A 13,088-nucleotide genomic window follows, 5' to 3' on the forward strand; every position below is an offset into this window, starting at 1 on the left:
GGAGTTCCAACCTCCTGCCATCCTCTCATGGGGCTGGAGCACACAAGATCTACTAGGCTGGGCCCTTCAAGGGGAATGTGCAAGGGAAATGTATTTCTTCTTCTCTGTTGGGGGCCACATCAGTGAGCGTTCTGTTTGTTTTTGTTTTTGCTTCTCACTTGTATGTGACCCTGAACTGCGGCCCCTAACCCCAGAAAGGATCCCTACCCCTGAATTAAATATTTTCCCCCAGATATGACACACAAAAGGCAACTGCTCTTTTTGAAAGGCATCAGAGTGTGAAATGAAACAGTGGGTAAAAATACCTGAGGGGTCACTCAACCTTCAGTGGGTTCTACCTCCCAAGTTTGAGATGTTATGAAGAAGCACTGGCAGCTCTCTTGCTGCAGCAGCACTTGCCCCTTATGCCTAGTGCTTGGCCTGCAGCTCATGGTGAGCTCCATGCTATCGGCTGTGGGCGACATCTTGCCCATGGCTCTCCTGCAGCCCTCTAACCACTCCTGACTCACCAGTGGTGTAATTTCAGATTGTAGTGGGGCTGGGGAAGGCAATATTAACTGTCATTCCAGAGGAAACTTAGGCACTTGAAGTGTCTAGCATTTGGGGGGGATTTTTTTTGAGGGCGGGGTTCAAATAACTTAAAAATTAGGTGATTTAACAGTACACAGCAATCCTAAATATTTCCATCAGTAATAATTAAATCAGCTATAGATAGGGAAAGCAAGAAAAATGTGGCTTGAGAACTTGTTAGAGTTAAAATTCAATGATATAAACTTCTGAACTGGGATTGTAACAAATGGACGACTGAATGAATAGTTAAATCAACAACTCATGTCTGGTATTAGGGTATTTATTTTATATATCTTGACATGTTCTATAGTGGATTTTGCCGTTCTGTTGTAGTCATATTGGTGCCTGCATGAGAGCCACAAAGTGAGCGAAGTAATATCATTAATTGGAGCAAATATGGTTGGTGAGAGAGACAATTTTTGGAACTCCTCAGAGCTCTTCTCCAGGTCTGTGAAGCTCAAAAGGGCTAATCTCTCACCAACCAAAGCTCTTTCAAAATAAAAACGCTGTTACCTCACCCACCATGTCTCTGCGTTTTAACAGCTTTAAAGCTTGAACTCTGCATCTCAGCTTTGTCTGCCATTAAAATTTATCAGACCTCCCTCCATAATTTCCCACAACTTTGAAAATTATAAAACTACAAAAAGCTTAAAACATATTACACATAAATTATAAAAAATAAAAAGTGCATTCCACCAAGCCTTGTTATGAGCCAGAACAGCAGGGGTGAAACACTGCAGAGGGGATGGGGCACAGCCTATATTCCCACTAAATTCCTCTTTGTTTAAGTGCCTCATTGAAACTGCAAGTCACAGCAATCACACCTTATCCTTCCAAAGAATGAGGAAGGTTTGCAGGTTAAGATGGGAACAAAGAAAAATCCTTATTCTTAATCTTGATGCAAGAATAACACTGTGCTCAGAAATTTCTCAGCTCAGAAGGCTCCCTGACCCGAGAAACTTCAGCGTACTGAAAAGTACAACTTGTAGTGAGATCATAAACAAAACCTGAGGGTGTGGCTAGGTCATCAAGAATTGAATGAAAAGTAAATGTGCTTCAGCCATCCAGCCAGACATCACCCACTGTGACTCCTTTCCCTAGGGAACTCCTGGGAGAGCTGCTTTCAGTAACAGTTATCTTTTCTGCATCCACCCACCTACCTCACATTGGGGAAGCAACAGCAGCAGCCCCCACATCTACCCCCAAAAAGTGAGCAAAACTTCTAAGCCAGCCAGAGCAGGAAGACAGAACCAACTGCTGGTGGGGAGGGGCACAATTAAAAGGTTCCCACCTCAAAACTCAAGTGTCATCCCCACTCCCCAGTTCATAGCCCAGTTCTCCTCCTCAGTCCCCCAGTGGAGCTTAGGAGGAAAAGGGGGTGAGGGTGGACCCAGACCTCCTCCACATTAAACTTTCACCCAGATAGCAGGGTTACTTTACATCCCAGCCAGCCAGCCAGCACACAGAGGGAAGCCACACACACACTAATATCCTCCCCATACACCAGTCAGCCAGAACAGAGAGAATACACACACTTCTTCAACCCCCAGAAAACTCAGCCACCCACCCTGAGCCTCTTCAAGCACTGCCTGCCCCACCCTCTTCCCACAGGACTTCTACAGAGTGCCTCCTGTCCTAGGGAGAATGGAGAGCCCCTGACATGGCCACACACCTTGCTGCTTCTCCCGCCAGAACAGAGGAATTACCTGAGACAGAATAAGCGCTGCAACTGTTGTCCTCCCTCCTGGATATCCCCTCCTACCTAACTGGCTCACCTGCAGGTAAAATCACATGAGACTCTTCATATGCACCCTTCTCAGGACATCACCTTGGGCAACAGCCTCGGTCACTGGGGATGGTAGATACTGCATAGATACTGTTTTTGAGTGAAAAGGTATTGATGCAGCTATTAAAAGGCTAGTAAAAAGGTTCTTCTTTGGCAGGGTCATTGTGCTTGTTGTTTTTTTTTTTTTTAAAGAAGTTGTCACTGCACGATGATTGGATAATATGCATGTGAGTAAAAAGTACAGTACTTTCTAAAAAAAATTACTTAAGTGAAAGTACAAGTTCCATGAAAATAGATTACTTGAGTAAAGTACAAATCCTGAAAAAAGTACTTGAGTAATACTTGAGAAAAGTCTTTCTACTTAGTTACTTTACACCTCTGCTACTGGGTGGCAGATGATGTGGACAAAGCTGAAGTATTCAGTGTTTTTTTCTCCCCTTGTCTTCGCAGACAATGTCAGCTCCCAGGTTGTTCCACTGGGCAGCACAGTATGGGGAGGAGGTGAGCAGCCCTGAGTGGTGAAAGAACAGGTTAAGGACTATTTAGAAAAGTTGGATGTGCAGAAGTCCATAGGCCTAATCATAATACATCCAAGAGTGCTGAGGGAGCTAGTGGATGTGATTGCAGAGCCATTGGCCATCTTTGAAAACTTGTAGTGATCGGGGGCGGTCCCAGCCAGCTAGCTGACTGGAATAAGGCACATATCGTGCCCATCTTTAAAAAAGGAAAGTAGGAGAATCCATGCAACTGCTCAACCTCCAGAAAAATCATGGGGCAGATCCTCAAAGAATCCATTGTGAAGCAGTTGAATAAGAGTAAGGTGATCAGCAGTCCCAGAAGGTAGCCGTGTCAGTCTGTAGCTTCACAAAGAACAAGCAGTCTGGTAGCATCTTAAAGACTAACAGTTCTATTTATTAGGTAATGAGCTTTTGTGGGCAAGACCCATTTCATCAGAGTTCTGATTAATACGCTGGTGCTACAGGACTGCTGGTTATTAGAAGGTGAGGAGGAAGAGTCAACATGGATTCACCAAGGGCGAGTCATGACCGACAAACCTGACTGTCCTCTATGATGAGAGAAGTGGCTGGGTGAATGCGAGGAAAGGGGTGGGTGTGATCAGAGCCACAGAACAGTGCACCCAGCAGCCCAACCTATCCCCTCACTGTTCCAGATGACCCCACCCACTCCACGACCCCCAAAAGACCCCCCACCTCAACTGACCCCACAGCCCTCAAATGACCTCCTCCCTCCTCCCCTCCCTCTTACGTCACAGCCCCCAATGACCGCCTCACACTCAGCTGACCTGAGCCCCCAAAGACCCCCCCACCTCGACTGACCCCACAGCCCTCAAATAACCTTCTTCCCCCTTACGTCACAGAATCAATGACCCCCCCCTCAGCTGACCCGAGCCCCTAAAATGACCCTCCCCCACTCACCTGACCCCAGAGCTCCCGAATGACCTCTCACCTCACGGCCCCCAAATGATCCTCCCCCTCCTACGTCACAGCCCGCAGTGTCCCCCGGCCCGACCCCACAGCACCCGGCTTCTCCTCAGCCTCCCACGACCCCCACCCCCGCACCGTGCGCGCGGCCGTTCCTTCCATTGCACCGCCTCGTCCTAGTAACGCTCATTCCCGCCCGCGGGAGCGCGCGTCGGCCAGCTCCGTCCCCGCGGGAGCGCGCCTCAGCAGCCCTATACCCCGTCCGTCTCCAGCTCCCCTCACAGACCCGCCGCTCTCCGATCCCGCCGTCCAGGTCTGGTTCCGCCCCCTTCCCCCTCCCGCTCCCGAGGCAGCTCTCCCCCGCCCCGCCCGGCCCCCACGGCAGCCCCCTCGCAGCCCGCGCTCTCCCGCCAGCCACCCGGGGCTGATCGCTTGGCCCCATCCAGAGACCGCCCCGATCCGCCCCAACCCCCCGTGTCCCAGCCCCCTCGATCCGCCCTCAGCCCTTCCGACCCCCATGTCCCAGCCTCCCGCCCCGCCCCGATCCGCCCCCAGCCCTTCCCTGCACCCTGTGTCCCAGCCCCCCACCCCCATCCGCCCCCAGCCCTTCCCTGACCCCCCATGTCCCAGCCCCCCAATCCACCCCAGCCCTTCCCTGCACCCTGTGTCCCAGCCCCCCACCCCGATCCGCCCCCAGCCCTTCCCTGACCCCCCATGTCCCAGCCCCCCACCCCGATCCGCCCCCAGCCCTTCCCTGACCCCCCATGTCCCAGCCCCCCAACCCGATCCGCCCCCAGCCCTTCCCTGCACCCCATGTCCCAGCCCCCGCCTCGATCCGCCCCCAGCCCTTCCCTGACCCCCCATTTCCCAGCCCCCCGATCCGCCCCAGCCCTTCCCTGCACCCTGTGTCCCAGCCCCCGCCCCGATCCGCCCCAGCCCTTCCTTGACCCCCCATGTCCCAGCCCCCACCCCGATCCGCCCCCAGCTCTTCCCTGCACCCCATGTCCCAGCCCCCACCTCGATCCGCCCCCAGCCCTTCCCTGACCCCCCATGTCCCAGCCCCCCGATCCGCCCCAGCCCTTCCTTGACCCCCCATGTCCCAGCCCCCCCGATCCGCCCCCAGCCCTTCCCTGACCCCCCATGTCCCAGCCCCCCACCCCGATCCGCCCCCAGCCCTTCCCTGCACCCCATGTTCAAGCCCCCCGCCCCGATCCGCCCCTGCCTGCCCCTGACCCCCCATGTCCCAGCCCCCACCCCGATCTGTCCCTGCCCTTACCTGCACCCCACGTCCTAGCCCCCCACCCCGATCCTCCCCCAGCCCTTCCCTGCACCCCCCAAGTTACAGCCCACAGCCACCATCCAGCCCTGTCCCCCACCCCCTTCCTCATCTGCAGGGCACCTCATGCCTGCAATTTATTCACCTCCAGGCCCTAGCTCTGCCCCCAGCCCTCATTCTTCCCACCCAACACACGTGCATTGCTCCCCTCCTCCCAAAGCTGGCCCACCCCCCTCCTCGCTTTCCAAGGGCAGTGGAGAGCAGGGAAGAGGCAGCATGGGACTGGCAGTGAGTGTTACCAGGGGGGCTATCCCTGCACTGGACAGGAGGGATAGTGTTCTATGAAGGAGGGCAATACCATTAGCCTTACTTTATAGATGGGGGGAAATTGAGGCACCAGGAGAGGAAGTGACTTGTCCAAGGTAACCAGGCAGGCCAGTGATGGACCCAGGGCTCCCGAATGCTAGTCATGTCCTACCACAGCACTGGTGTTGGGTGTTTGGTGGGGCAGGGTAGCATTGAGGTGAGCTGGGGGGTTCCCCTGGCATGGGTGTAAGGGCATTTGGGAGGGGGGAAGCCAGGCAGATGGTGCTGAGCATGGAGGAGGAGGGGTTGGCTGTGGTATTTGTGAGTCCAAGGGGAGAGGGGTGGGTGGCAAGAGTGGCTTGGCCTGCTCTTTTCTCACCATCCAAAGACTGCTCAATTTAGTAACAGGCAGACGGCATGCAGCCTGCAGCAGATCGTATAACACGCTGTGCTGTAAACCCTTGTTCACTCCCACCAGCTTCCCATCTGCAGCCCACTGCACTAGCTCATGCCGTGACATGGCTTCCTCAGGACTCTGGGCCCTGGATTATGAGGTCTATGGGGATGTGCAAGGTAAGTGTGCTGAATTCTGCACTCTTGCCCTGCGCCTCACTGACTGTGTTGCAAATGGAGAGGATCATTCCTCTGCTGGCTCCAGCCAGGGATGCTGCAAATAGCCTGTGAAAGGAGAGTCTCCCCTGTGTCAAACTCCCTAACGGCAGGGACAGCTGCTACCATGCAGCAGGGTCAGGAGGGTTTCAGTGAGCCCCAAAAGAATCGATTAAAGCCAGTACCCCAGGAATAGGGGACAGGGAGCAATTTCAGACATGTCGGTGTTATCTTGAATAGTGTGTTCAGCATGGGGGAAAGGCTGTTTCCCTCTGTCCATCTCTGGGCAGATCCCATCTGGGCTACTCTTCCCAGCTTGGTACCCCTTCAGTAGAAGACAACAGAGATTTCATCCTTTGCACATTGCACAACCCCTGAGGAGAGCGCTTTTCTGCTGGAGGGGGTGGGGTCCGATGTGTTGAAGCAGGGACATGGGGCTGAGAAGCAAGTCTTTTGGGATCTAGAGAGAGCTCTTGGGAGAGGAGCAGGGTCTGGCGGTTAGAGTGAGGGGATGGGGGCGGACTTGGCATCCAGTCTTTGCTCTGAGAGGGAAAAAGTGCCATGACTGAATCACAGGCATGGTAGACCATATTCTAGCATTCTCTTTTTAGCCCTGCTGCTTATTTGGTGAGCATCCTTGGATAACTGACTTTGCTTCTCTGATCCATTGAATGCTGTGAAGATACAGTCATGTCTTAGCTTAGGCATGGACAAAATCACACCTGGGGGGCTGGATGCAGCCAGCCAAACATTTCTCTTTGGCCCACCCAGCTGATTAGCAAAGCATGCACACTGACAACCAGCTGCATGTTTAGAGGTGCCCCTCCCCACACCTTGTTCCCTCTGCCTCCGGCTGCTTCTAGGATTATCCTGCTAGCTGTTCAGAGGGGGAAGGGAGAGTGGAGTGCTGAAGTCAGGGTGTTCCCCTGCCCCATACCCCATCTCTGCAGAGTAGGGACTGGGGAGAGGGAGAGACACAGTGGAGCTGCTCCAGTCTGAAGCATGAATGGTAAGTGACTCAGGAGTGCAGAGTAGAGAAGCGGGAGACAACAGAGCAGGACAGATTTCCCTAGAAGAGACAGAGGGTGGCTTCTCTCAGAAGCTTACCCAGCAGCAGCCAGCACAAAGACACTGTGTCACTGTCACACATACCCAGTCTTTGCCACACACACAGTCAGTCACACATATGTTGAAGCACACACTCAATCTGTGTCACAAAGCCTGCCTCTCACACACAAAATGTTTCTCTGTCATGCTCACACACTCTCTTTGACTCTCTCTGTAGCCCCCAGCCCCATCCCTTCTCTCCAAGGTCCCACACATTCCAGGGGGCCTAGAGCTGTCTTGTGGCCAGTACCAATATCCATGGTGTGGCCTCTCTGCGGAAATTATTACTCACCCCTGCCTTAGCCTGATGCAGAAGTCACTGGATGAGGTTCTGGGACCTGGGTTCTGCAGGGGGAGCAACTGAATGATCACAATGGTGTCTTCTAGCCTCAGATTTATGGAGTTTTCTTTGCATCCAGATAGGACTGGTTCTTGGGGTAAATTAGACGATGCCAGTGCCTGCTGTGTGATTTGCATTCATACCACAGATGCTGAAGGAAATTTCACATCACCATGGAGCTGTAGGCTCTTTGGGAGCCTTTGGAACTCGTTGCCACAAAAGCTAAAGTTCTGAGCAGGAGACAAAGAAAGACTGGATGTTCCTGTGGTCGCAGGAATATCCAGAGTTAGAGCAGTACATTTTACAAAACAAACGAGGTCTGACAAGAGCAGACCCTCATCAGACTCCAGGGCACAAGTTCATGATGGTCAGGGACTTCCCAGAGACTTTCCAGAGACTTCCCATGGGAGCAAGTTATTTCAGTGCAGCAGGTTGTCTGCACTTCCCGCTGAGCAGTTGGTGCTGGCAGTGCCAGGATCCCAGGATCGACGGCCCCTGATCTGATTCAGGCTGCTGATTCCTGCATGTCTGAGAAGCAGAGCTGGCATTTATTGTCAATTTGCAACTGACTCATCTGTTCTCTCTTCTTGCCAGGTGTCTTCTTTAGAAAGGTAAGTGGGTATGTGGGGTGTGAGCAGGGGTAAGAGGGTACGGGGATGGAGGAGCCAGCTTTTAGGGTACAGCCCATTGTTGGGTTGCATGGCATTATCTCCTCAGTTCCAACTACCTCTACTTCAGACTCTTTCCAAGACAGTTTGAGCAGCAGTGGGTGGGGAGGAGGAACTAGGCTAGTTAGAGGCGCTACCGACCAGGAGCTGCTGTCATGGCCCCCAGGCCAGCAGTAGTGTTTGGAGATCGTGGAAGCTACCTGCTTGCTGGAGTCTAAGGCAGAAGGAGACCAGATAAACTCTTGGGCCTGCAGGTGCAGTGGACAGTTCAGAGGAAAACTGGTGAGAGAGCATCGAGTGCAAGGAAGAAGGGAATTCCTGGGGTGAGCAGCATGCACACTTTAATGGCCATACAACTGACACCACAAGAAGTTTTGAAAAGTCCCAGTGTGGTTTTTCACGAGCCTGGTGCAATAAATATAAGTGCCCAACCTCCTGCCTAGCCACTCTGCCTTGCTCCTGGGCACTGAAATTGGCTGGTGCAGATCTCCCTTAGTAATGCTCAGGGCATGGTTAGCCTGCGGAATTAACTGCTACTCGATCTCATTGTGCCTGACAGCCGAGCAGCGTTCACAAAAGGACTGATGATTTCAGTGGTAACAAGAATGTCCGAAGTTAATATAGTAAATATGAAATGATAGAGAAGGAATCATTTGAGAAGGATCTATCTCCAGCATATAACTGTTGGGGTCAGGAAGAAATTTCCCCTGGGAGCAGGAATCTGGCAGCCTCCTCAGAACAACAGGGACAGGGCTGCTGCTAGAGATGGGATACTGAGCTACATGGACTCCCTGTTATGATCTTCCCCTATACGGTCAGTGGCTATGTCCCTAGCAAATAGTCAATCCGTCACTGTCCTTCCCCTTTTCAAATAGTAATGGTAATAAATAGTGTTTTGGATAAGATGATGGTTAAGCAAGGAAGGATTTGGAACGATTTACCGTGTGCGGTGGTAGTGGCGGCACAAGCATAGGGAAGGGAATTATTTTAATCTATGCACACACCGAACAAAGCCTCTAATCTCTTTCCAGTGTTTCCTAGAGTAAAGGCCAGTAGGTATAACTGAAGTGTGGATCACATAAATGGAGCCAAATCCATCATACCTGTAAGGCCGAGAATAGGCTTTAGTGGTGTACTAGGCCTCTTTCTTTTCGAAGCAGTGATGATCAGAGCTGTGAATGTAGCCAGCCCTCCTGAGTATGTCCTGCAACTTCACTGGCTAGTATCATTGTGTAAAATCAGGAACAGGTGCACAGAGACCTGTGCCTTGGGCCCTAGATACTGGAGCCATCTGATTACAGTGGATCCTCAAGGCCATTAAAGGAAAAAAATCACATTTCTGATGCTCCTGTTGGGAAGACAGGGTTCAAACATGCCCCAAGTGTAGCTAGTGTAAGACTATCTGCCTGAATCTGAGACAACTGCCAGGAATATGGTCACTCCTCTGCAAAGGCATATGGATAGCCGGAAGCCTCGCAGGAAGCAGGGAGAAAACCAAGCTTGTCCCAGCCCCCTCTCTAGGTGGAAGTTCCCCCGGGCAGACCAGCTGGAGACAGACTCCTCCGCCTCAGAATTGTGTTCCCCCATGGCTATGCAGAGAGCTACATTCTGGACAGAGTATACCCTGGGCTGTGCCAGTCAAATTTCAGCCCACAGGGCAGGAGAGACGGATCTGAGGTAAATGCCAACTGGCTCTACACAAGGCCTTGATAACCTCATCTCTTCCTCTCCAGTACACGGAAGAGCAGGGCAAGAAGTTGGGCGTGGTTGGCTGGGTGAAGAACACCCCCCGTGGGACTGTGACTGGGCAGGTGCAAGGGCCCAAAGAGAAGATTGAGATCATGTGAGTATCCACCAGGCTTCCTAGCTCACCAGTTGGTACAGTATTAAACATGGTTGGTGCTCACCCTTCTGCGCAGCAGAGCAGGGGGAAGTGAATAACTGGCAGGCACGGGGTGGTGGGACTGCTTTCTCCCCCTACTGATGAGGTCGGGGGCTGCTGGTATCACTCCAGGTAAGAAGGAGGGACAGGATCCCAGGCTTGCTCCCCAGATGTGGAGAGATACAGAAAAGACTTCTTCAGTGATCCCAACACTCCCTTCACACGTGTATATCAAATACAAACTGCACGTGCTGAAGGCCATTTATAGCATAGCTGAGCACCTGCCCCATTCTAAGAATTCCCAGTCTTTTCAATGCAACTACCAATCAGCTTCTCCCAGTAGATCAGGTTCCCCATTGTGCAGGTGCTGCAGGCCTCAGTCCAATTGAACTCACATTCCCCATGACACCAAGTGCTGTCCAGAGCCCCACAACTGAGATGAGGGCCTCCTTATGCCTGGCATTGCACAGACCCTCCTGACTAGGGACCTCGCCATAATGCTGGGTGCAGCACAAACCCCCTGACTGAGATCAGGGCCCATCTGTTTTGGGCATTGTGCACTCCCCCAGACTGAGACTGAGGTCCAGTGTTCTCTCCTGAGTGGCCAGTGAGCACCTGGGTAACCACATAGGAGAGATTCAAATGCTGCCTACATTAGCAGAGCGCCCACGGCCAACAGCTTTTGTTCTTATTGGTGGTGTGCCTCCACACATGCCTCAGTGCACATAACAAAATTTATTCTGCACATGGATGATAAAAATTAGCAGAAAAGTTGTGGTCCCATTGTACTAACATGTACCACAGCCCTCTGAGTAAGACGGGGACACCATTGTACAGCAAGACAATTCCTGTCTCCCTCCCCTCACTCTACATTTCAGCCCAAACAGACAAATGGTAGCAGAAGAAACAGGCACAGATAGGGGAAGGGCCTTTTCCAAGGTCAGTGGCAGCAATAGGAATAGAACCCAGGAATCCTAAGTCCCAGCATTGGGCCATGCTGCCTTTCTAAGAAGGACTGTCAAAATGCCTAATCCTGAGAGTTGCCCTGACATTCTGGATCGCTCAAAGGTGGGAAACATCCCTTCTTGAAGGCGCAAAGCTACTTTCAAGGACTGTGTTCTCTCCAGTGATCTGCAGGCCCGAGGTGGAAGCCACTGTGTTTGGGGAGCAAGTCTGATGCCTCCCCTGTGGGAAGGAAGGGGTTAAAACCTGGACATGGGGAGCAGGATCATAGACTGCCATGTTCCCCATTTGAAACCCTTCTACCTCTAACTAGGGCAGTTCCCCTGGTGCTGCTGCCCCAGCCAATCAATGTCTGGAAAATCTGGGCCTTGGCTTGGCCCCAATTAGCATCCCCTCCAGAAGGGACCTAAGAATTTGCCTGATTAATTCCTCTCTTCTGGGACCTGCCTGCCCATCCCTCATGGCAACCGGGAAGGGCAGGCGGGGCAGCTTTCCTAGCAGTCAGCTCTGTCACCTTCAGAGCGATGACAACCGGAGGCAGTTTCCATAGTAGCACATCCCCCTTCCATCACCTTCAACATTTGAAGACAGGGAGAAGTGGAATAGTTTCTATAGAAACCAGTCTCCCCCCATCTCCACCACCTTCGGGGCTTGAAGAAATTGGGGCTGCTTCTATAACAAGCAGTCTGTTCATTCCCCCATCCCTTTTCACAAACCAGATAACGTGGGGGTGGGGGAGCTTGGTTTCATAGCAACCAATCTCCCCAATCTTTGCTTCAGGTCCTGGAAGGAGATAAAAGAGGAGGCAGGTTCGACACAGAATTTACAGGCTGAACTTGTTTGTGCGAGATCCTGGCTGGGTATGACAGCTGTGTGAACAAGGAGCCAGGACTCCTGGGTCTTGTTCTGTCCTCAGCTTTGGGAGAGGAGTGGTGTCTAATGGTTAGCGCTGGGGGCTGGAACTCCTAATTTCTGTTCCTGGTTGAGAGGGAAGTGGGATGTGTAGGTAAAAGCAGGGGCCGGGGCGAGGGACTGCAATCCAGGACTCCTACATTCTATCCCTGGCTCTGGGAAGGAAGTGGGGTCTTAGTTAAAGCAGGGGGACTGTAAGCCAGAGTTATCCTTATGGATGCCTTTGTGTGCTCTTCCCCACCTGCACAGGAAGAACTGGCTACGCAATGTGGGGAGTCCCATGTCCCGCATTGATCGTGCTGTCTTCTCCAATGAGAGGGAAATCTCCACCCTGGAATTCCCAAACTTCACCACCAAGTACTAGAAGGTGGGACCAGGACCACAGCGACCCCTTGCCTCCTCATTGGGGGACCTGATGAAAATAACCCCTGCTGGCTGGCTGCATCTTCGGGGTGGAATGGAAAGACCTCTGCCCTTTCCTGCATCCTAACCTGGCTGCTGAATATGTTTTCCCCTGCTGCTCCCAGATGTCAGGGTGTGGGCCTGGCTCCCAGCAAATGGACCTGTGAATTCCTTTGCCAGCCTCTCACTAAACTCCCATTCCTCAGCAGGGGCCTTGGTCACAGAGCATTCAAAACCCCTGCACACGATGCCTGGCTTTGCACATAAGGGCCCACCCTGTGACTTGAGTCTCACCTCCAAATCTGCTACATGCTACTACAAAAAGCTGCACTTCCCCCATAGTATTTAATCCGTCCCCATGGCAACGAGGATGCCACCTGTGCTACCCCTCCCATCTGCACACTGTATTTCTGCAGAGAGTCTCAGTAAAGATTACCTGAGAAAGTGAGACTGTTGATGCCTGTGCCATTGTGTTTACTTCCTGGGTGGGTAGGGCCACCCTGGCTGTATTTAAAATACAAGTCCAAGAGGAATGGTGTTCTTCACTTGGTTTTTAGCCTATAAATAACAGCATCGCACCTCATTTCCTCTCCCTTTGGGCTGGAGGTGATTCAGCAGTATAGGTCATGCTGTCTGTGAGCCACTGAAGGAAAGGGAAGGGGTCTCTGCTAACCTCCCCCAACCCACCATGATGGTCTCAGTAGCAGATTAGAGATGGGCTGGGATTGCCCTGGGGTGAGATTGAGACTGGAATACTGCATGCAGTTCTGGGGGATCACTTTTTCAAAAGGAAGTCGAAAAAAATTGAAGAGGGTGCAAAGAAGA

At 52.3% G+C, this 13,088-nt stretch overlaps 1 protein-coding gene across 2 annotated transcripts; it reads left to right on the forward strand.

Moving 5' to 3' along the window:
* Nucleotides 1–4,007: 4,007 nt before the first annotated feature.
* On the forward strand, nucleotides 4,008–12,711 carry LOC142018987 (acylphosphatase-2-like). Of its 2 annotated transcripts, XM_075005289.1 has the most exons (5): nucleotides 4,008–4,111; nucleotides 5,859–5,953; nucleotides 8,031–8,047; nucleotides 9,838–9,947; nucleotides 12,111–12,711. In XM_075005289.1, the coding sequence occupies exons 2-5, from the start codon at nucleotides 5,899–5,901 to the stop codon at nucleotides 12,223–12,225; spliced, it is 297 nt and encodes a 98-aa protein (XP_074861390.1). In that variant the 5' UTR covers nucleotides 4,008–4,111; nucleotides 5,859–5,898; the 3' UTR covers nucleotides 12,226–12,711. The 2 variants fall into 2 exon arrangements, with proteins under 2 accessions (XP_074861390.1, XP_074861391.1); XM_075005290.1 differs by lacking the exon at nucleotides 8,031–8,047.
* The last annotated feature ends 377 nt before the right edge of the window (nucleotides 12,712–13,088 follow it).

The sequence above is a fragment of the Carettochelys insculpta genome, chromosome 11 (genome assembly GCF_033958435.1).
Source record: "Carettochelys insculpta isolate YL-2023 chromosome 11, ASM3395843v1, whole genome shotgun sequence".
Taxonomy (NCBI): Eukaryota; Metazoa; Chordata; order Testudines; family Carettochelyidae; genus Carettochelys; species Carettochelys insculpta.